This window comes from Lepidochelys kempii, chromosome 7, assembly GCF_965140285.1.
Source record: "Lepidochelys kempii isolate rLepKem1 chromosome 7, rLepKem1.hap1, whole genome shotgun sequence".
Lineage (NCBI taxonomy): Eukaryota > Metazoa > Chordata > Testudines > Cheloniidae > Lepidochelys > Lepidochelys kempii.
The window spans coordinates 123,566,154-123,590,663 of record NC_136386.1 but is presented as its reverse complement, the minus strand read 5'-3'; the positions used below and the strand labels follow the sequence as shown (position 1 = coordinate 123,590,663).

General features: G+C 46.1%; 1 protein-coding gene across 2 annotated transcripts in view; it reads left to right on the top strand.

The window, feature by feature from the left end:
* Positions 1-249: 249 nt before the first annotated feature.
* The window catches only part of FBXW4 (F-box and WD repeat domain containing 4), a 92,676-nt gene continuing 68,415 nt past the window's right edge, over positions 250-24,510 (top strand). The window contains exons 1-5 of one of the 2 annotated variants that reach the window (XM_073354570.1): positions 483-568; positions 1,331-1,409; positions 20,831-20,926; positions 22,534-22,719; positions 23,610-23,742. In XM_073354570.1, coding sequence (XP_073210671.1) covers positions 1,399-1,409; positions 20,831-20,926; positions 22,534-22,719; positions 23,610-23,742 — 426 coding nt within the window. In that variant the 5' untranslated portion in view covers positions 483-568; positions 1,331-1,398. Of the gene's footprint in view, positions 569-1,330; positions 1,410-20,830; positions 20,927-22,533; positions 22,720-23,609; positions 23,743-24,510 lie in introns of both variants that reach the window. The other variant, XM_073354569.2, reaches the window with a different exon arrangement.

Below are 24,510 nucleotides of genomic sequence, written 5' to 3'. Positions count from 1 at the left end.
CGCCCTCTGCGCCCTGGCGGCGTTGGCCAGCCACTGAGGCGCACGAGTCCGTTATTGGCGACCATGGGGCTGGCCCGTGGGCGGCCGCCTTGCCCCGGTGGGTGGCGAGCCCGGGCCGGGGCCCCCCGGATGTTCTGAGCCCCCGGGGCCCAAGGAGTGGGGCAAGGAGCCAGGGGGCCAGGCCCTGCCTGCCCGGGCAGTGACAGGCCGCTGCTCCTGCCCCATGTGACTGGGGAGGGGCTGCCCCCGGCCATGGCTCGGCCTCCCCCCGGCGGCGGCGGCGGCTCCGGCGGAGGAGGGGCAGGGGCAGGGGCTGCTCCATGGGGCGGAAGGGCAGCCCGCGGGCCCCCCAGGCGGAGGGGGGATGCGGGGCCGCCCGCCCCTCCCTCCTGTGGGCCCTGCCCGAGGAGCTGCTGCTGCTCATCTGCTCCTACCTGGACGCGCGGGCCCTGGGCCGGCTGGGCCAGGTCTGCCGGCGGCTGCGCGCCTTCGCCGGCCGGGACCCGCTCTGGCGGCGCATAGCCCGCGGCTGCCTCAACGCCGGCTTCACGCGGCTCGGCGCCGACCTGTAAGCGCTCCCCGGGCCCGCCTCGCGGGGCGCCCCGGGCCGGCCGCGGCGGGGGGGAGAGGCCGGGGCGGCCGCGGCCTAGCTGGTTGCCAGGGGCCGGCGCGGTCGCTAGGGCGCAGCGGGGGGGGAGGGGGGGCTCTTCCCGCAGCGCGGCGGCGCCTGCCCGCGCCCGAGGGCCCGATCCGGCCCCAGGGGGCTCCAGGCCCCTCGTCTCCTGCCCAGTCGGAGGGGATGGAGCCGCTTACCCCCGCCTGTGCAGGCTGAGCGTGGCCCGACGGGGGGGGGCCTGGCCAAGCTGGGACAGCGGCCCCCCCCCCCGCCGCCGTGGCTAACTGGGGTTAAAGAGCCATGGTGGGGGGGAGGGGCGATGTCAGTGCAGCCCCACCCGGTGCTAGGCGCTGTACAGTAGGGAGACCCCATCCCTGCCCTGAAATATCTATGTGTGCCCGTGCATATATATACATACCCCCCCCCCCGCCCGAGTCATCAAATCCCTGTCCGCTCCCCCGAAACACGGTGATCATGAAAACCAGACCCTTCCTTTGCCGCTCCAAAAGGGGGCGGGACAGAGAGAAAGAAAAAGCAGCATGTAGGCCAGGTAAGTAGGTTATCACGCTTGACACAGAGGTGAGCGCACACCTGCACACAAAACATCCACGCTGTTCTCAGGCAGATATTAGCCTCGCTCCCTGTGTGTAACGGCCGGTGACGCCCCATGCTGCCAGTGTTTTTGATTTTACACTCCCCTTTGCCTCATAACAGAACAAACAATTCTCTTTTCCTTGGTGCTCTGTGGAAGGTCCGTTCGGCAGTGAGATTGACCATGCAGAATGCTGTCCAGGTAAACTTGCTCCGCACTGTTGTGGAAACAAGCTTTGTCCAAACGGAAGGCCGCATTAAAATAATCGGTTCAGAGTAGCAGCCGTGTTAGTCTGTATCCACAAAAAGAACAGGAGGACTTGTGGCACCTTAGAGACTAACCAATTTATTAGAGCATAAACTTTTGTGGGCTACAGCCCACTTCATCTATGCCTCCGATGAAGTGAGCTGTAGCCCACGAAAGCTTATGCTGTAATAAATTTGTTAGTCTCTAAGGTGCCACAAGTCCTCCTTTTTATTAAAATAATAATGCAGATAGCTCTTGGGGGTTGTTTATAAGCTCTTTGAGGTATGGCCTGTCTTTTTTTTTTTTTCTCTGTCTTTGTACAGTGCCTTGCACAGTGGGGCTTGTGTCTTGGTTGGAGCCTCTAGCACTACTGTAATACAAATAGATAATGATAAAACAAAATATTCCACAGAAATGTTTGAAACCCCAGCATTACAGCACATCATTATATGTGAGCAAAAATTAAACTGACTATATATGAAGCAGAAAATAATTTTTTTTGTCTCAACTGAAAGAAATGCAAAAAGTAAACAAAGTGCATTCATAGTAAATTGGGCTTTTTTGAATTCTCTTGCTTTTAATAACCCAGGTGTAATTAGTAGCCAGTAAAGGCTGTTGTTTGTTTACAACATACAAATCTTTGTGTCTCACATGCTGCTCATTTAATCTCCTCTCCTATTCTCTGCCCACAAATTGTCCGTAAAGGCTCAATCGAGCTAACCTTTTACTTGTGCAAATGTTCCTTTGTAGTAAATGGGATTACTCATGTGCGTGAAGTTACTTACGTGTATTTTTGGCTGGATAAGGCATGTAAGGATACGGAAGACAGGATCTACTGAGAAACCCACAAGAGAGATCTGAGTTTTTGTTTTTATTATTAACTAGCCACTTGTGGCCATCACAGAAGAAATGACTCTTCAGGACTCATGTATTGTAGGACCCATTGCGGTTTATGGGTTATAAACTCTTCAGGGCAGGAACCTCATTTTCTTTCTTGGATGTAAAGCTTGTAGCATATTTTAGGATTTGTCAACCTTTTCTGCGTGGAGCCCTATTCAGTGTGGCATTGCGTGGACACAGATATCTGCCTACATGAAACCGCTTGCAGGATTGGGGCTTGGGGTGCTGCGTGCTTCTCTTTAAAATCTATTACGCTCCTTATACAATGTATGAAATGCTGTCTTAAGCAGCCACATGACATTTATTTTCTTGTATGCAGTGTTGTTGTAGCCATGTCAGTCCCAGGATATTAGAGAAACAAGGTTGGGGAGGTAATATTTTTTTATCAGACTAGTGTCTGTTGGTGAGAGAAAAGGAGTACTTGTGGCACCATAGAGACTAACCAATTTATTTGAGCATGAGCTTTCATGAGCTACAGCATCCGATGAAGTGAGCTGTAGCTCACGAAAGCTTATGCTCAAATAAATTGGTTAGTCGCTAAGGTGCCACAAGTCCTCCTTTTCTTTTTGCGAATACAGACTAACACGGCTGTTACTCTGAAACCTGTTGGTGAGAGAGAGACAAGCTTTCGAGTGTACACACACCTGAAGAAGAGCTCTGTGTAAGCTCGAAAGCTTGTCTCTCTCTCGCCAACAGAAGCTGGTCCAATAAAATATGTTACCTCTCTCACCTCGTCCCTCTAATTTACTTTCCTTATTACTTTTGGGACAACAAGAGGTAGATAATAAACTTCTTTAAAAATTAGCATGCTTCTTTAAAAAACATTTCCTACTGATCTGTATAAAAATGTTCCTGAACAAAAATATATCCAAGCACCAACAGCTCAAACAAGAGCTTAGATTGTGGGAGGGGGCTAATGGGGGATGTGGGAAGTTCCCACATCTAGATTTTAAGATCAGAAGATATGGTTGGGTCATCTAGCCTGACCTCCTGTATAATTCTATGGTCTGTGTTAAAGTCTCAGCCACTCTGAGTGCGATACAAACCTATGTAGGAAAACCCAATTGGTGTTCAAGTTTAATACCTAAACCACTTAGCCATCACAGCCCAGGACTACACTCTTTGCTCAGGCAATGCTCCCTTTGAAGTCAGCGGGAGTAAGGGCTGTGGGACAGCTGTGCGTTGTGGCTTCTGGAGTCTGTCTGCTCTGATATATTATTTTGTCTTCTGAGGAAATGAAGTTCTGTATTTTTTCATTAAGAATAAGGTGGTGCAGTGCCGCTCCGGCTGCAGGAGGGATCAGGTATACAGCAGAGCAGGTGCAGCACAGCGGAATGTAGGCCAATAAACAGCTACAAAAAGATTCAGTAAGTTTGGGGGGCAGGGGCGGGATGTGAGTGGAGGATGTTTGTAAGTAGGGGCAAGGGCGCTTGAACCTATGTAAACTTCCAGGGTTTTGGTGTTCTCTTAGGTGCATTTTGGACAATTTATTTGATATTCTGGGGCATCCTTTTAAAAAGTCTCTTTAAATACCTCTGCATGATGAGTACTATTTGAATGCTGACAGTATGGTCAGTGCTGTATAAATGGATGCATAGTCCTGGGCCCAGGGAATTTACAGTCAGACACGGACAATACACCAGATCAGTGGTTTTCAACCTGTGGTCCCTGGACCCAGGGCGGTCTGCAGACTATGTCTAAGATTTCCAAAAGGTCTTCCCCTGCATTTGAAATTTTTTAGGGGTCTACAAATGAAGAAAGGTTGGAACCACTGCACCAGATGACACTAGAAGCTGCTTATGCAGCAACCTCAAGGAGTATCAGATAGCTAACCAGCAGGCTTGAAAAACATGGAACCTCAAGGAGGGCGATAGGGGATGGGTCACTTGATGATTCCCTGTTCTGTTCATTCCCTCTGGGGCATCTGGCATTGGCCACTGTCAGAAGACAGGATACTGGGCTAGATGGACCTTTGGTGTGACCCAGTATGGCTGCTCTTATGTTCTTTACTCTTTGTTGAGGTAGATAAACTGAAAAAGGAAAAGGAGTACTTTTGGCACCTTAGAGACTAACACATTTCTTTGAGCATAAGCTTTCGTGAGCTACACTCACTTCATCGGATGCAAACTGAGTATCATGGCATCTGCTGTGTGCTGATCTTCTGGATGAGAGCTAAAAGCCAGGATCCTGCTGGCTCTGCATGGAGATTAAAGATCTCATAACACATCTTGGGTGAGGATTATCCCAGTGTTCTTTGTCAAAATCTCCACACCTCTGTACACCAGCTTGTTGCCTCCCTTCTCCCCAGTGATGGTGTGTCAGTGCAGATCTATCTCTTGAAGAGCTGTGGAACGAAAGGGGTGATATATATCTTCCGTATAGCACTGCGGCACACAGTTGCCAAACTTGCACCCATACTTTACTGATATTGGATTAACAGACCTTCCATGCTTTAAGTTTACTAGCTTTTTCCTCACTGTCTATCCCCTGGTCTTTGTGTGTGTCTGGAAGCCAGAGACTTGGGATGTAGGGATAAGTGTCTATAAATAAGGAGTGGTGGTGGTGGTTTGGTAATTCTAGCCAGAAGTCTGGTAGGTGGCTCACTGGTTGCAAACTTAACTATTAGAGTAGGTGCTTAAACTAAACCATTACAGGGTGAATGGAGTGGTGATAGAGACCAAAGATAGTTGGGCCATCTTGTCTACTCCTCCCACTCTGGCTAATGCAAGATTACTCTCTGGAGATTTGCCAGTTTTGTTTTATATTACCTAAGTAATGGGGCTTCCGTCACTTTCTTTAGAGAAGTAATGGAAACATTGCCTAAAATTAAGGTTTTTGTTTTCAAGGAGTTTGCACAACTACGTTCACTAGGGAAAAAGAAAATGAGGACTTGTGGCACCTTAGAGACTAACAAATTTATTTGAGCATAAGCTTTCGTGAGTTACAGCTCACTTAATCGGACGCATTCAGTGGGGAAAGAGAGCAAAGGATGGTGGTGCCCTTTCCAATAAATGTGTTGAACTGCACAGTTCTAGCAGAGATCTCAAACTGTTGCCCCCTGAAAGGTTAGCACAAGATAAATGCTAGTGTGGAAGGTGTACAATTCTGTGCAATTTTTCTTTTTATGGTACAGAAGTTCCATTTTCTATAGCTTTATGAGTTATTACTTCTGCTGTTAAATAACTTGTTCATAACAGACATTTGATAACACTGTGTGTGGAATAGAGATAAATTTGGGTCTGAAATATGGGATGTCCTCAGTAATTTACTGGTTGTTTTTTCTCTTCATTTTCTTAAAGGAACACAAATTTGAAAATGACACGTCTCTCAAAATTGTGTACCTTTACGTATAACTGAAGATTACTATAACTGAAATATCAGAGAAACAAAGCTATTTTTGTGTTAGTTTGTATGTTTGACTGTGTTGACAGTTTCACTATTGTATGAACCTTTCATAGAGCAATGGGAAAGAGAGACCCTGCCCCCCTCCCCTTTTTTAAATGTGATTGTAAAACCATAAACATTGGCAGCAGGGTGAGGCAGTAACTGAAACGCCTTTGAATTCATTCTTTGAAACTGCCTAGATTTCAGGTTGACTGTGCCCATCATATTTGTGTCTGGACACATATTCAGGCCAATAAAATAAAATAAAATAAATAAAAAAACCCTGCTAAAGTGGTTGTCACATAGATTAAAAGAAATTGACTCAATTTCAGACTTTAGTTGTTTCACACGATCAGCTGCAGGTGCTGAGTGGTGGTGTTAAAATGTAACGCAACATTAACAACCCCGCACCCACGCCACCTCGGGTAAACACAGCTAATTAGGAGATGTGTGTTTAAGTGATGTTTCATATTCAGTGTGTTGATTCAAACAAACACACACACACACACACACACACACACAAAAATAAATTAGTTTCTCTTGAACAATGTTCTTAATAAAATTATCCCTGGGAAAAATAGGAAAGAACTTCACGAATTCACACCCATTGTGTATTAAGGACTCTGGGGCCTGATTCAGGAAAACACTTAAGAATGTGCATGAGTGCTTTGCTGGATCAGGCCCTTGGTCAATCAGCATGCAAACAAACATTTTAAAATTTTTGCATCACAGTGTATTTTGTTTTTTGACCTGTGTGGTTCTGGAATGTGACCCTGCAAACTCCGTAGGCAAAATTCCCATTGACCCACCGGGCAGGTTCTTTGTGGAGCAGCTGCGGGATGAGACCCCAAATTTAGGATTGTATTTATATGTATTTATATTACAGAAGTACCTAGAGATCTCAGGCTCAAGTGAAAATAGCAGCCCCATTGTGGTAGCTGCTGTACAAACCCAGTAAAAATACAGTCTAAAGAGCTTGCACCCTAAGGGTCCAGGCTCCATGCACATACCAGGGTCTGCCCTGGCACAATGCGTTGCAGGATCGGGGCCTAGGTTAATGACAAGATGCAATAGCTGGATGCAGGACACTTCCTGGTTAAAAGTGTACGGTAGTGTGTCATGTAAAAGTCCTGTCTTAATAACTGTCTGCAGCTGAACCTTAACTGAGAAGTGGTATGAAACCATTGTTTTGGATGAGAACAATTACTGTGTATTATGGCAGGTTTCAGAGTAGCAGCCGTGTTAGTCTGTATCCGCAAAAAGAACAGGAGGACTTGTGGCACCTTAGAGACTAGCAAATTTATTTGAGCATAAGCTTTCGTGAGCTACGTCCGATGAAGTGAGCTGTAGCTCACGAAAGCTTATGCTCAAATAAATTTGTTAGTCTTGAAGGTGCCATAAGTACTCCCGTTCTTTTTATCTATTATGGCAGTGCCTAGAGATCCCAACCTCAGTTGTGCCTGGTGCTGCACAGCACACAGAGACCCTGCCCTGAAGCGCTTACAGTCTAAATAGATAAGGTTTGTTTGCGTCCTCTGTTTAGGCTGCAAGCTCTTCAGGGTAGTAAGGGCAATGGAGTTGAAGCCACTTGCCCTCGGTACCACAGCTGGTCAGTGTCAAAGCCTGGTCTAGAACCCGGGTCTCCACACCCCCATCCAGTGCCTCGCTACTGGACCTTATTTTCCCTCAGACTTGTTTATACGCAAAGAACCAATTCTGAGGACCTACTATTATATTTAAAGAAAGGAAAAAAAAAAGCAAAGTAACCAGTGGCATAAACTTCTTTCCTCCTTGTTATGAAGGAATTTTAAAAGGAAAGTGAAAGATGGCCTACACAACTTCACAGTGTGTACTTCGTGATGTATAATTGTCAAAAATACTAGAAATGTTCTGCTACATATTTACCTCTTCCCCGCTCCTCATTCCTGCATTACCCATTAAGAGACTTCACTTTTTCTCCAGTTTAGCATAATAGATTCTTTCATGGACATATTTATTGTCTTCAGCCATTTGCAAATATTGTGTTTAATAGTTTCTGTGAGTTAATAAAAAGTAGAGTTCACTTTACATGTTTTTTTTTTAAAAGCAAACACCTGCAAGAGCAGGAAATGGCTGATCTGCGCAAGTGTAGAAATGCAAACTGCATTAATGACAGGAGGGGTCTTCCTGAGGCATTGGGGGGTGGAGGTGCAAAGCTGCTTTATCTCCCTTCAGACCCTGTAAAGTAGAAGTTTTAGAGTTCTTCTGGCTTTTAAGTCCAGTAAGGAAGCAGGCAGTGAAGTGAGACAGAAGCTACAGAGAGGCTTACTCCAGGGAGCGTACAGCAGAGTCTCTGCCACTCCTGTGAAGCCCAGAGGCATGGCATGCAGTTACCGTGCCATGGTGGGCAGACAATGCTTCTTGTCATCTTCTCCCCCCTCCCTCTCAACACCTTTTAAGCTTAGTAATGAACGATACACGGATCAGTCAGGATAGCTCTCAGGTCTGTAAATTACTCCCACTAGTCTGGGCACATACTGAGATTGTTTCTTGTAAGATCTTGAGGCTGAAGCGGAAGAGGAGCTTTTGCATAGATCAGGGCTTAAAAAATGTATCCAGCATCTACTGTGCTAGCCCAGGACTAAGCCTGTTGAGCAGAGTGAAAAGACTTGTCGCTATGCCCCGGCAGTTTAAAGACCCTGTTTGTTCACTCTATCTAACTGTAACATATTGCAACTCAACTTTTTAAAATAAATTTTTAAGAGAATGTACTTTACTACTAGGGCTGGTTGACTAGTGGAAAATACCTTCACACGCTCACAGTAATACTGTTACGGCAGCTTCTCAAGAGGTTTTAAGCTCCTGTCAAAAGCAAAATCCTGCTGCAGCTTTAACTGTGAAGCCACGCTTTATGCCTCCATAATAGGGAACAGTTCTGCACGTGAAGGGCGATGGATCAGAGGAATGGACATGTCTCTCCATATCCAGATTCAGTGATGCTTATTAAATAGCTGGCAGCTTTGAGTGAGGGTCTGTGTCAACCTTTAGGTATGTACGGAACCTAGCACAAGGCCCTGATCCTGATCAAGGCCTCTGGATACTACCCTAATACCCATTTAATAATAATGATAATAAATGATGGACATGGACATAGATGCAGGAACTAGGGTGCTGGGGGGCTGCTGCACCCCTTGGGCTTTAAGTGGTTTCCATTATATACGGGGTTTACAGGTTGGTTCAATGGCTCTCAGCATCCTCACTATAAAAATTGTTCCAGCCCCCTCGGACATGCAGTGTAGTGATGATAATATAATATATGGTGGCATCTGTCATCATGTGCCCTCTGTTCTGTTGCTCTTTGCTTGCCTTTTCTGCTGTGTTCAAGTTATCTCTAGGGCTTTCTTCCATTTCAGAATTGTCACCTTTCTTAGCTATTTGAACCCATGTCAAATAGAAAAAAAGAAAACATTGTCCCAACCATAAGCTAAATGTGGGTCACGCACTAAAGGGGAATTTCTCTACTGCAGCAGTTCTCAAACTGTGGGTCGGGACCCCAACGTGGGTTGCGTCCATTTTTAATGGGGTCACCAGGGCTGGCTTAGACTTGCTAGGGCCTGGGGCCGAAGCCCGAGCCCCACCGTCTGGAGCCGAAACGTGAGGGCTTTAGCCCTAGGCAGCAGGGTGCAGGTTACAGGCCCCCAAGCCCTTGGGCTTTGGCCTTGGCCTCCACACGTGGGGCAGTGGAGCTCAGGTGGGTCAGGTTTTGGTCCCCCCTCCTGGGATTGTGTAGTAATTTTTGTTCTCGGAAAGGGATCGCAGAGCAATGAAGTTTGAGAATCCCTGCTCTGCGGGAAGAGCTGTTTATATAGCAAGTCAGTTTGTTGAGGATAGCAATAGGGGCATCTAGGATAAATAGTTCTCCTCTCTTGGCTGTTTGTGACCTATGAGTTGGTGGGTCTCAGTTCAGTTCCTAGTGGACTGGAGTTCAGATCTCACAAGCAACAAACACAGTTGGCCCCCTTGTTAGCAGTCTGAGCTGAGAGGTGAAGGACTGACTGGGTCATAAAAAGTAAACCTCCCTCTCCTTCCTATATGTGGTTCCTCCAAATTAGGTTTGAGGCTGATTGGTGATGGCCAGTGTAGGGAAACCTTCTGTTTATCCTCAGAATAGATACAGCATAGACAGGATTTCCCTCAGTTGTGGCACCTTTTGTCAGCGCTAAAAGAAAGAGAAATGTAGTGAACCTGTGTGTGCATATTTGCATATGGCACAAATGCAGAGTGAAGTTGGTGATTAAAAATGGCCAGCGCCTTTGGGAGTGTGCATTGTTATTGGGAGGGATAGTCCATGCTCCTGGAAAAATAAAGCAAGAGGCCATCACATCTTATGTATGACAGTATCTGTTCTTACACGCACCATTGTTTCAGCTCATGCTGAAATTACACAAAGCAAGTATCAGAGTAGCAGCTGTGTTAGTCTGTATCCACAAAAAGAAAAGGAGGACTTGTGGCACCTCAGAGACTAACACATTTATTTGAGCATAAGCTTTCGTGAGCTACAGCCCACTTCTGAATGCATCTGATGAAGTGCGCTGTAGCTCACGAAAGCTTATGCTCAAATAAATTTGTTAGTCTCTGAGGTGCCACAAGTCCTCCTTTTCTTTTTACAAAGCAAGTAGGAATCTCCCAATAAAAGGCTGGAAGAACTTGCAGTTGCAGAAATATCTTTCATGACTGCGGGAGACTGTGGTTATTGGGGATCACCAAACACTGCTAGAGGGGAAGCATTCGGAGGAAACTTATTCACTCTTGGCTGAGTGATATTTTTTTTTTTTGAGGGGGCCCAGGGCAGTCACTGCAGAGGAGTGGCCTGGGATCACCTGGGGCAGTGGTACTGAAGGGACTGACCCACTCCTTCACTTCAGCAGCTGGGAAGTATGGCCCGTAAGGAATATTATATTTCTTCTGGTAACTCTGCCAAGAAAGAGAGGAAATCCATAACTTGAGCAGAATATTTAAACTTTTTGTGGGGTGGGGGGTGAGGTCAGAAGGGGGAAATTAAAATCTTTTATAGTGGGTTTGTCGAGATTGTTTTATCCTGGAAAGCTAGTGGATGATAAGAAATTTTCTTTTTCTTACAACCCAGCAACAAGCTCTTCTCTTTACACGGGACTTCCAGTTCTGTGCACACCTGATAGAGGAAAGATCCTGCTGTGGTCAAATACTATAGAGCAAACTTCAGGATTTTGAGAGTGGGTTTGTTAGTCTAGGTAGCTGCTGGTAAAGACACCCAGGTATCTTTTGATGTGCGGTGTTTTATAAGTTGTAGTTGGTTCCCATGGTTATAAAGCATTGTAGCCATTGCATCTTGGGCTGTAATTTCTTTAGAATTTACAAGTTAAAGTCTTGATTCTGCTCGTCTGATTTCACTGGCCCAGTCTTGTGTACCCTTTTTATGTGTGTAGTCCCATTGTTGCAGCTGGAAGTACTTGTGCAGTCGAAGGACACAGGATCGGGCACGTAATTAATCTGACAATACAGTGTAGGTGCATGAGACTTGGTGAAGGTCCAAAGTCGTCACAGAACAAATCTTTCTGAAATCATTGCCCTATGGAGGGTTGGTTGATTATTCTTGAAGGGCTTCATAGCAGAAGGATGCTCTTAGAAAGTGTGCTAAATAAGGTATCTTAATTTTTTTAAATTATGAAGAAATATCATCCTTCAAACTTGTGTGTTTTTAAAAAGAATTGAGAACTTTGTTTAGGGAATTGTCCTGCTGCTCGCCTTAAACTATCCTTTGATTTATAGACTCATGCCTGCCAGCATTTGAAAGCTATCACTATCTAATCTTTGTTGTACAGGTGTTTGCAAAGATGATAGGTATATAAGAATGGCCAGACTGGATCAGACCAACGGTTCTTTTAGACCAGTATCCTGTCTTCTGACAGTGGCCAATGCCAGGTGCCCCAGAGGAAAGGAACAGAACAGGGAATCATTGAGTGATTCATCCCCTGTGGTTCACTTCCAGCTTCTGGCTGTCAAAGGCTTAAGGATACCCAGAGCATAGGGTTGCATCCCTGACCATCTTGGCTAATAACCATTGATGGACCTATCCTCCATGAACATATCTAAATCTTTTTTGAACCCAGTTATAGTCTTGGCCTTCACAACATCCCCTAGCAACAGGTTGACTGTGTGTTGTGTGAAGTAGTACTTCCTTTTGTTTATTGTCAACCAGATGCCTATTAATGTCTTGGATGACCCTGGTTCTGGTGTTCTGGGAAGGAGTAAATAACAGGAGTACCTTGGTATCTAAGTGATGGCCTCCAATTCTGCCTCCCCCTTCTAATTCTGCCCCTGCCTTCGGCCCTCTGTGCTGCCTCTGTGCTTTGTGTAAATACAAATGTTTCAGAAGTCAAATAGATGGTCACTTTCCAGCTCCATTGATATGCACTGGATCGAGGAGAGCTGTCTGGAGGGACAGTGGGACTAAATGGCAGATATTTTACTGTTTAAAAAACAAAGTACGCTGTCCTTTCTCCATAGGGAATGTTGGCAAGCATGACAGGAGCAGAGGACGGCTTGCTAGCAGGAATCACTGAAGTAGCTAGCACGTAGCGTGGGTTAAGCAGAGGCCAGCTGTGGCAGGCACTAATTGCACCTGACTCTTTCTTGCACAATCCCCTTCCCATCTCAAGGTGATCTGGACTGATGTCCCTCTGCTAAGTGGGTGACCAGCCACATAAAGCGGAAGATCCTTTTTGAGCCGTAATTGACCTTTTTGGAACCTTGCAAGCTATATTTAGTTGGGGATTGGTCCTGCTCTGGGCAGGGGGTTGGACTAGATGGCCTCCAGAGGTCCCTTCCCACCCTGATATTCTATGATTCTATGATTTGGGCTTAGTGCGTGCCAGTGTGTCAGGCTGGGGCCCTCTGCGTGTGCGGGAGGTGTCTGCTGGAGGCAGCACATGGGGGAAGTGTGGGTGTTAAATCGTTGGCTGAGCGAGTGATTTGGGATCAGTATCTGGGAGCAATTTTACCTGTGTGGAAGGAGGCGTTTCAGAATCGTGAATGGAAATGAATCTGGGCACGGAGCCCAAAATCTGTCTGGGAGAGTCTGAAGTGATGATGTGGCTATTGTGCCGGACCTGACTTCTCAGCCTCTTAGATCAGAATGCAGAGCGCTATCTGGCCCTGCAAGCTCTGGTGAGAGCTCTTTTAAAAATGGAATTCCTCCTTGCACAGGCTGGTTTTACTTTTTTGGCGCTGGGAAAATGAAAGGGGAACTGGGGAAGCTCTACATTTCTTCTCTGGCCTGGTTTTACTGATCATAAACTTACTCGCTGCAGAAGGTTTCCTGGGGACAAAAAGCTGCATGTGGGTGGTGGTGGGGGTGTTTAAAATGGGTCACATGCCCAGGAATGCATCGAATTTTAGTGGTGGCTAAGTGCCGGAAAGCAAAGACAAGGGGAGGGGGAGAGAGGAGAGAAAAATGAGCCCCAGGCTATGGAAGGAAGGCTGGGAAAAAGAGAATCTGGCCAGGCCCCAGGGCCAGGTTAGAGATTCCTACACGCATTAACAGCCACAGGAGATGTTTATTTACAGGGGGCTAATCTTTTCTGGGTGCTCTGTCATTTTAAAAACAATATCAGTTCTTGGGAACAGGACTGGAGGGCACCTTGGAGATAGGTGAGAGGGGTTACAGAAATCTGGGGGCACCTATTCTTGTCTGTTAAGATTCCTTCCTTCCTCTTGCATCCCATGTTGCTGGTAACTGTCCGCCACTGAGAAATGCAAATGCCATTTTACTTAAAAGGAAAACTCCACCGTGTTCTGATCGCTACCTGCAGAGAGGCTTTAAAAGTTTTGTCTTCATTCTTCCATTTTCTTAATGCTTCCCACAAGGAGCTCCAGGACACAGGGAAAGTGACTTAGCATTTAAACATATGAGAGAGATGGGATTTTAAAGTTGGCATGAAGCCAGATCTGTTGGTAGATCCAAATATGGATCATAAAATCAAATGGTAGCAAAGTCTCACAAAAGTGACTAGTGTGTTGTGGGTTTTTTGGGGGGATGCCCGATTTGAGACCCACTCAAAGGGGCCAGGTTTTCAGAAAGATCCTAGCACCCTATCTCTGATAATCAGTCCCTTTTAAGGTGTCTCAATTTGGGCATACGGGAACTTTGAGGCATCCGAAGTCCCTTGCCACTTGTGAAAATCCTGCCACGTTGCTTGGTGCCTCCACTGGCTTCCTCATCCATTTAACTGCGGAGTGCTGTCACTGTCAGGATGGCGGCTTCTTCGTAGCTAGTCTTTAATACATTTGGCACCTTGTTTCAGTTCTCTGCAGCTTGCTGTAGGGATTGGAATCTTTTCTTTTTTTCTTAAGATTCTGCTAGAGTTTCCTTAGTGGTGTAATTACCAGCAAGATGGGGTGCAAGGGGACAATAAAGAACAAAAGAAGGCCACAATCTTAGAAGAAGAGTCGCTGTCCCTTGGCATTCTGTAATGCCCTGAGTCTAGGCCAGCAATGTGTACAAATGCATCATGGCTGTGCCATCAACAGTGGCATTCAGGGTAATATTCCTGCAGTACCGTGTGTTCTGTTACTGTCCGTTATTGTCAGAGAAGTGACTATCTAAAAATGACACCTCTGCTCCCAATGTCTTCTGATTTCTCTCTGCTGGCTTCCATGGCAGGAGCGGGAGAGGTGAGTTGTTCAGAGTGATTCTGGTTAAGGTGTTCTTTTCTGCCTTGCGCATAGTCAGGAGGATTTTAGCTAGATTCCAGTTGCTAAATCTTTCTTGTTGGTGACACCGGTGGCAGAGTTTGTTTTGCGTTTGTGCTGCTGGTAGAGGGATCATCTCATAGGCTAACCATTTAGATCTTCTAAACTCATGGCGAGGGAGGAAATTTGGTATTCCAGGAGGTGCTACTTATGCCTCTGCAGAATATTAGGTAACTTTAAAGATGTCAGTGCTATCTTAATAAATCCATCCTTGGGTTCTAACTTGACCTTTTTCCCCTTTGGACGGAAACTTTGCGTGAGAGGTGGTTTTGCCTCCCCTTGAGGGGCATGTACCCAATTGCTGTTTGCTTAGTATTACTAATAGTACATTAGTTCTCACTTCAAAGGGGAAACGGGGCAAAAGGCTGTGGTTGAGAGCTGTTTTTCCCCCCCTATATCTTTAGTAACCTTGTTTTTGTAAGGGACACCTGGGAGTCTGTGAGCCCCTGAAATTGCCTCACCTCAATATGATGAAGTCTGGAAAGTCCCACCTTAAGGACACTGAAGGCATCCATGTTGTTTTTAAAATCCACTTTGTAGACTCCTAGATTCTAAGGTCAGGAAGGACCATTGTGATCATCTGGTCTGACCTCCTGTATAGTACAGGCCAGAGACCTGCCCCAAAGTAATTCTTAGAGCAGAGCTTTTAGAAAAAAACATCCAATCTTGTTTTAAAAAAATGTCTGTGATGGAGAATCCACCACGACCCTTGGGAAGTCGTTCCAGTTGTTAATTACCCTCAGTGTTGAAAACATTTGCACCTTACTTCTAGCTTGAATGTATCTAGCTTCAACCTCCAGGCATTAGATTGTGTTCTTCTTTTCTCTGCTAGGTTGAAGAGCCCTCTCTCAAATTACTGTTCCCCATGTAGATACTTGTAGACCGTGATCATGTCACCCCTCAACCTTCTCTTTGTTAAGCTAAATAGATCCTTGAGCCTCTCACTATAGGACATGTTTTCCAATCCTTTAATCTTACTTGTGGCTTTTCTCTGAGCGCTCTCCAGTTTTTCAAGATCCTCTTGAAGTGTGGACACAGTATTCCAGCAGCAATCTCCCCACTGCCACATACAGCGGCAAAATAACTCTCTTCTACTACTGAAGATTTTCCTGTTTATGCATCCAAGCGCATATTAGCCCCTTTGACCACAGCATTGCCCTGGGAACTGGTGGGCAGCTGATTATCCATCGTAGCCCCTAAGCTTTTTTTCAGAGACACTGCTTCTCAGGATAGAGTCCGCCATGCTGGAAGTATGACCTGTATTCTTTCTTCCTAGATGTATGACTTTACATTTGGTTATATTAAAATGTGTACTGTTTGCTTGTGCCCAGTTTACCAAGCAATCTAGGTTTCTCTTTATCAGTAACCGGTCCTCTTCATTATTAACCACTCCTTCAATCTTTGTCATCTACAAATTTTAGCAATAATGATTTTGTTTTCTTCCAGGCCACTGATAAAAGTGTTAAACGGTGTAGGGCCAAGAACCGATCCCTGCAAGACCCCACTAGAAACACAACTACTTGATGATTTCTTGTTTGCAAAATGGCAGAAGAAATTGAATATTGATAAATATAAAATAATGCACATTGGAAAGCATAATCCCAACTATACATATAAGATGATGGGGTCTAAATTAGCTGTTACCACTCAAAAAAGAGATCTTGGAGTCATTGTGGATAGTTCTCTGAAAACATCCACTCAATGTGCAGCGACAGTCAAAAAAGCGAACAGAATGTTGGGCATCATTAAGAAAGGGATAGATACTAAGACAGAAAATATCATATTGCCTCTATAAATCCAGGATACATGCACATTTTGAATACTGTGTGCAGATGGGGTCACCCCATCTCGAAAAAGATATACTGAAATTGGAAAAGGTACAGAAAAGGGCAACAAAAATTATTAGGAGTATGGAACATCCTCCAGAGGAGGAGAGATTAATAAGACTGGGACTTTTCAGCTTAGAAAAGAGACCACTAAGGGGGGGATATGATTGAGGTCTATAAAATCATGACTGGTGAGGAGAAAGTAAAGAAGGAAGTGTTATTTACGCCTTCTCATAACACAAGAACTAGGGGCCACCAAATGAAATTAACAGGCAGCAGGTTTAAAACAAACAAAAGGAAGTATTTCTTCTCACAACATACAGTCAACCTGTGGAACTCCTTGCCAGAGGATGTTGTGAAGGCCAAGACTATAACAGGGCTCAAAAAAGAACTAGATAAATTCATGAAGGATAGGTCCATTAATGTGCCCATTCCATAGTGTTTGCTCGTGATGTCTCAGCTCCCCTGCCCTGTTTTTCATGGGAACTAAAAACAAATTACCCCCCTCCCCCCCCCCGCCGAATTCACCTAAATAAATAACTGCCATATAACAGTGCTGTAACCTCTCTCATGTTTGGAGTGTCCTTGCACATGAATCCAGGTCTGGAATGCACAGAGCAGGGGAGAGAGCATTCCTACACCTCTGTTTCTCATGGCCTTGCACATACCTGGTTAAACAACTCCTTTTTTTCTGCAGGACAAAAGCTAGAAGAAGCTATGCAAAGTTTACGTGCTGCCTGTGCTGGTTTTCCCTGGAGAGGGTGAAGGGCAGGGCTAATTGGATCCCCCCCCCCTGCTTTCTCTCTAGGAGGCTGCAAAGTTTCTCCTTCTTCTCCTTATCAGTCCAGCAGACACTAAATTTAGATCCAAGGCACTCTGTTGATGATGGTAGTTAAAATAAATCCTCCTCCGTATTCTGGGCAAACGTCTTTCCTCCCTTCAGATGGCTTGCTGGTCTCACTCCACATGCTGCTCTTGGAAGCGAAACTTCTTGCCATCTTAGCTCATTTTGGTGGGATGGCTGTAAATGTTGAGAACTAGTGCTCATCTCTGTGTGTGGATTAGCCTAGGTAAATCATGCCTGGAGCTGGGAATAAAGCCCTGACTGTGACAGCATCACAGAAAGTAGAGATAGCAAAGACCTGTCAGGTCCCATCTGGCCTGAACTGCAGGAGACAGTGCAAGATTGTTCTTGAGAGAGTGTTTTCTCATGCTTTGAGAATACAGAATTGGACCCTTTCTCTCATCTCTGTGTGTGCTTCTTGGAGTAGAGAGAAGGGGGATATTTTCCCATCCAGTGTTTGGAGAAGACATTGGAAAAGGTTCCTGTGGCCGTTTGGCAGCTTGCGGATCTATTGCAGTTGTCATGAGTGAGATGGGGACCGCTCAAATTAATTGCGGCTATTAAACTAAATATTAGCCAAACTTTGCCCTTCTTCAGGCTATGTCTACGCTTCAAATGCGACCTGGCACAGTTGCAGGGCTGCCGCTTATGTGTCGATGCTCACTACAGAGATAGGAGTGTTTCTCCCATTGCTGTAGTTAATCCACCTCCCTGAAAGGTGGTAGCTAGGTCAATGGAAGAATTCTTCCATCAGCCTAGCACTGTCTCCACCGGGGGTTAGGTGGACATACCTCAGGCTCTCAGGCAGGTGGATTTTTCACATTTGTGAGAGATGTAGCTATGCTAATGTAAGTTTCCAGTATAGACCAGCCCTCAGTGCCAAGATGGCCGTTAGGAAGGACATGTAAGTAAGGGCAGGAGAGCAGAGGTGTAGACAGGGCGTAGTTGTGCAGGACCTGGAAGGTGTGGACAAGAAATCCACCCTTGCTGTGAAAGTTAAGGGGAAGTCAGTGAAAAGAGTCAAAAAGGGGAGTGACCACGTCTGAGCAGAGGGCACAGAAGATAACTCTTTTAGCAGGAGCAGTTTTGGCTAGAGTGGAAGCAGCTGAGGTGCCGGGAGGCTGGAGAAGAGTTGACCAAGTCATGGTCAAGGAGGAGATGTTGGCAATGTAAGAGTGGAAGGAGAGACCAGGCTAGAATGAGTGAGCAGCTGTGACCGTGGGGCCAAAGGAGGTCATCTAGGAATAGCGTTAGAGAGAACAGGGGAATCTGCTAATTATGGAACAGCAACTCACTGAGTCTATCAGAATATTGTTGGGGATAAGCTATGTATAGGGTTGCCAGTCATGGTTTGGGGCTCTGTTTAGTCACTAGTTCAAAAGTTTAGATTACCGTGTTTAATATCCTATCCTATAGGGAGTGTTAGCTGTGTTGGTCTCACCAAATTCCATTTTGAGTAATTCGATTCCGTCTCCTGTAAAATTCTCACTGTAGTTTCTGTGGAATGCTGGATACTTCTTGTTCTAAACAGTTGCATAGCCTTGCTGGGCACTGTTGAATAGCTACTTTATTCCACCCCAGACACAGCCGCAGTTCAGCAGTGGATGCATGTGTTTATGTATTCCAGTGGGTGTTATGGATCAGGCTGCAGAATGGTTTCTTTCTTTTATGAGCTGGTTTTCACCTGCTCGTAACCGGATTCCTGTGCATGATGAAGCCATGGAATCTGCTGCAGAATGTAGGTTGTTTGCCTCGGAGTATGTGGGGTCATGATCGTAACTTTGATTGCAGTCTAAAAAGTATGTACATGAGAAGAGATTTTTTGATGACAGTTGGCTCTTAATCTAGTAGAAAAAGACATAACGAGATCTAATGGGTGTAAACTGAAGCTAGACAATGGAGGCTCGAAATAAGGTGCAATTTATAATAATTAATCATTAGAAGAACTTCTTCCTAGGAAGGTAGTGTGTTCTCCATCACTTGCAGTCTTTCAATCAAGCCCCTCTAAGAAATGCTCAGAAAGAACAGGAGGACTTGTGGCACCTTAGAGACTAACAGATTTATTTGAGCATAAGCTTTCGTGAGCTACAGCTCACTTCATTGGGTGCATGCAGTGGAACATACAGTAGGATGATTTTATATACACAGAGTACATGAAACAGTGGGTGTTACCAGGCACAATGTAACAAGAGTGATCAGGTAAGGTGAGCTATTACCAGCAGGAGAGGATAAAAAACCTTTTGTAGTGATAATCAAGGTGGGCCATTTCCAGCAAGAACACGTGTGAGGAACAGTGGGGGGGAAAATAAACATGGGGAAATAGTTTTACGTTTTGTAATGACACATCCACTCCCAGTCTCTGTTCAAGCCTAATGTAATGGTATCCAGTTTGCAAATTAATTCCAATTCAGCAGTCTTTCGTTGGAGTCTGTTTTTGAAGTTTTTTTGTTGTAATATTGCAACTTTTAGGTCTGTAATCGAGTGATCAGAGAGATTGAAGTGTTCTCCGACTGGTTTATGAATGTTATAATTCTTGACATCTGATTTGTGTCCATTTAGTCTTTTCTGCAGAGACTGTCCGGTTTGGCCAATGTACACGGCAGAGGGGCATTGCTGGCACATGGTGGCATATATCAAATGCTGTAGCTCAAACAGAAGTTGTGGGCTTTCTTCAGAGATTGCTGGATGGGGTTCTCTGGCCCATGCTTTGCAGGAAGTCAGACTAGAGGATCATAATGATCCCTTCTGGCCTTGTAATCCATGAACTTTTCAAAACACTCACTCTTTAGGCTGAACTCTTCTGTGCTTGAGCTCTGCCTGAAGAGCGAAATCTTCAGCAAGTGGGAGTGGAATCCCTTTGAGCCCCCTTCAACTGAGGAGTGAGTGGGGGAGAAATAATCTCTTCCCACTGTTAAAATAAAATTCTTGACATGTTTTTAAGATAAGGCTACAAACTGAAATGGCTGTAATGGGGAACTTGGCATGAATTTAGCCTTCAGTGTGGAGTGGGACCTTTGCTTAAGTTGGGGTTAAAAACTGGCTTTGATTTACTGAGGACAGGAGCTTTTGTAACTTCCAGATGGTAGAAAATTCCCAGCCTGCAGGTGCGCATTGGACGGTTGCTGCACCAAAGATGCATGCACAGCTAGTGAAGGGCTGGGTTATGCCTTCCACTGGATGAATGCCCCAGGACGTGCGGGGAGGATGGTGGAAGGTCTTCCCAGCCTCACCCCATGTCCCTTGCCCAAGAGGCAGTCCTTGTGCCCCTACCAGCACTCCCCTTGGGCCTAGTCAGCGCTGCACATCGGTGTTTCTGGGTGGCGGAGGTGTGAGCAGGGCTATGTTGTGTCTGCCTTCCCTCCCCCCTGCATCGTGACACTTGTCCTGGCGGGAACATTGGCTACACCTGAAACGTAAAGGCAGGCTTGTTCGCACTGCACTCTCCCCCTGCAGTGCCTCGCATGGCTCCAGACAGTACTACGGAGCCCGTGCTCCTCTCTGCCTTGCCCAGCGTGGTTCAGGTCCCGAGTGTGCAGCTAGTCCGGTGTGTGCTAGTTGGTTGCTTATGGAACTGGAGCAAGAACGTGACCAGGGCTGGATCATGTGAGTACCAGTGCTCGGGGCTCACTGTGTCTGTCTTCCTTTCTCTGCAGAGCGGCTGGCATTCCAGTGAAGGAAAGGGTGAAGGTCTCTCAGAACTGGAGGCGCGGGCGCTGCCGGAGGGAAACGCTCCTGAAATGGAAACGCAAGCAAGTGGCTCCTTTTTCTTTTACCCTGTACCGTGGCAGCCAATAGGGGACACTGGGTTTGCCTCTGTCCTTTGATTTCAGACTGTTCCAGGCCACCCCTACCCCTCTGGTCTTTAGGGTTTTACCAGTGACACAGACAAGGCTGCTTTGTCTTTTGACGTAGCTGATGAAACTGCAGTGGGATAACTGGAGGTGCTGCCTAGCCCACTAGACACCAAACCCGAGAACCCAGTCTCACCTGTCAATAAGGAGCCTATGGTGCTTCTCTCAACAATAGGGGTTGGGTCATATTCCAGCCCTGGTAAATGCATTCTGCTTCCCCATGCAGTTCTAGTTGGATACAGTGTTCTTCATTTCGGATCCTAAACTGTTGAGTGATTTGTCTTCAGAGTCTGTCTGCATCTTGTCTCATACCACTGCCGAGCTCCTAATCTGTGCTCTGACAATAGAAGGTGCTTTGCTGCTCCCTTGCTGCACCTTAAGCCTGGACTAATCCCTTGAGCTAATACAGTCCATGAGCTTCTCTCCTTCACATCCCTCCTCAAGATTCACTTCTTTTGTTCATTGCCTTCCATTGCTGGGCCCCCACCTGGCCTTTGGTCTGGACGCAGTCCACAAATCTTAAAATATTAACTTAGTTCCTTCCCGGGAGAATGAGATGTGTGCATAGCAGTAAGGCGAGGTGATTGCGATTAACAACTCATTGTGGGCGCTGCGTCCAAAGCTGTGCTGTGTGCTTTGCAAAATATCTAGGAAGACTAGGTCCCTTGCTTGAGAACCAGGCCTCCTGTAAGTGCAGCCATCACATCAGCCAGGCTGAGGACAAGTGAGAAGGGCCATACCAAATTCATGGACCATTTTGATTAATTTCATGGCGGTGGGTTTTAAAACTAGTCAATTTCACAATTTCAGATGTTTACATCTGAAATTTCAGGCTGTTGTAACCCTGGGTGTCCCCACCCCAAATGGGATCATGAGGAGGGGTGTCAAAAAGTTGTCCTGGGGGGCCCGGGGTCACAGGATTGCCACCCTCATTTCTGTGCTGCCTTCAGAGCTGGGCTCTGACAGTTCATTAGCTAATTTAATAAAGCCACCATCCAAACTACTTTGTCTTCCCGATTGTTCTCTTATCCTGAATTAAAACTTGTTGCTTTTTCTTATAAAAAAAGTTACAGAAAAAGATAGAGATTTAGTTAAATTGCACCAGAGAGAGAACCACTGAGACAGGCTAGAGGAGTCTGTGGGGAAGCTGGATGTTCACTTGGACTAGACGGTTGCATGGGTGTGGAGGAAGGAAGAGGAACTCAAAGGCCATCTCAGAACAAAAGCTACCACTGCAAAGATGCCATGGCTGCAGGGAGTCCTAAGTATTTTGTATCTAAGCCTCTAGATTCCTTAGCCAGCCCCTCTTCCAAAGACTCCACTCTTGGCCTCTTCCTCAGGTCTGGAATCTTTGTCAGAAAGAAGCCAGTGATGTGCTCTGGCATGTTTTGAGAAGTGTACTTGTTTCCTGGCTGTGATGCTATAATCGGGTCTGTCTGCCTGGGAATATGTCCCAGGGTGGCCAGCAGCTGTCTGATTTGTCTCCCTTGTCATTGTCTCTGCAGCCTGATGCCCTGGATGCATTTAGATGGCGAGTATCTCTACCTGTCCCAGGCAGAAGACATCCGGGCCTATCGGTTTCGTCCAGACAGTGCTGGCCTACAACGCCATCCTCAAGCCATCTTCTCCGGCCACCAGGAAGATGTGTGTCGATTTGTTCTTGCCAGCTCCCACATCGTCAGTGGAGGAGGGTAAGCTCAGTGCTGTGGAGGGGAGAAGCTTTGGTTGTGGGGCCAGGGCTCTTCAGCTGCACTGGAAAAGGAATTAATTTTCTAAGCGCACTGGATGCAGAAAAGTGTGTTTGTCATCCAGTGCTCCATGTTCCACCATATGTAACTTACTTGCACTGCTCCTTTCCTGCCCGTTTGATTTGCTTCTTCCCAAAAGAGACCTCTCCAGAGGTAGGAGATGAGCACAGTCTCATGCTAATGACCCGTTCAAGCCTTGATCTCCTTTCGGATGCTGCCGATCAGGGGGCTAAGCAGTGCCGATTTTGCCAGGGATTTTAATATATATTTTTTCCTTTGCAATAATGGTCACTGTAAGGACAATGCATCTCGACCGTCGAGGGGCATGGTATTCAGAACTGGGCATTCACTAGCTACAGTTGTGCACACAAACAACTTGCATCTACCTGGTCTTTAGCAAATGAAAAGATTTAGTTTATAAGATGCTCATCTTTTGGTACCTAAGTGTGGTAGTAGAAAGCACATGTAGTCGTGGTAAATGCCTGTATAAGTGAAGTGCGCACACAGTCCTGGGACTCTCCCTTATGAAATGTAACCTGAAAGCAAGTTGCAGAGGTTGAAAAACACATAGACATGTTCCAGTTTCTATAATTTTATTGGCATAACAGGGTAGCAAATTCTTTGCCGAGTTAATACCATTCATTCAGTCTCTGGGTCAAATCTTGCTCCTGTGCTTCTGGCTGCCCTGGCATGAGTGGGAGGGGGGTGTGTCTGTGTGTGTGTGTAACGAATCATCCATTCCCCTGGGATTGCAGGTGTTCTAGTCCTCATGTGGTGATGCTTTACCTGCCTTGCAAAGACGATGACTTCCCGCTCTGGGTTTTATTTTACAGTGATGGAAATATCGTCCTCTCTAAAGTCCACAGCTCCTTCAGCATAAAGTTCTCTGCACACGAACAGGAGGTGAACTGTGTGGATTGTCAAGGGGGCATCATTGTGAGCGGCTCCCGGGACAGAACAGCAAAGGTGAGCAAGAGTCATGTCCATCACTGCACGTGCTGTAGCAGAGAGGTGAGCTCTGCGCGTGTTTAAAGGCGGGTTGAATGGAACCTTGAGCCCTGCACTTGCCTCTCTGTGTTGGGAGCACAATGAACCTTGCTTAGGTTTCTGGAGAGCCACTTGCGATGTCAGCCCACCAGGAAAGGGGTACAGCTGGAGCTGGGGAAACTAGCCACTGGCTTGAAAGGTGAGATGGGATAGAAACAGAGGGTCAGACCAGATGGACTTACCGGGGGGGTTTAGGCTTGGCCTTATAATGCTGTTGTAGCATGTATTTCCCTTTGTGTTAGTCTCTCTCAAATTTCATCCCAAGCGTCTGGGACGGTCTCTCTTTTGTGGGCTCTAATTTACGGTGTTATTCCAAGCTATAAAAAGCTGTTTCCTAGGATATGTTTTTTGTAAAAAGACATGAAGTGTGCAAGGGACAGCCAGGAAAGTGACTGTAAAAATGACTTTGCAGACCCCATTTTTTTTGTCTTTCAGTGAAGCCATTTAGATAGCATGTGCTATGCCTAGGCTCCTTGAGGCCGGGTCTTGTTATTTGCTTAGCACTCTGCCCTGATCGTGCAGTGCTGTGTTGATGGATGGAGCCAGAGAAGAATTCCCCAGAGTGGTGGTCAGCTGAGTTTTAAATGTCTCAAGTGATGGTGCTCCCGGCACTTCCCTTGGGAAACTGTTCCATGGTTTTAAAAGATCTCGCTCTCTAGACGTTTCTCCTGATGTGTAGGTGATCAT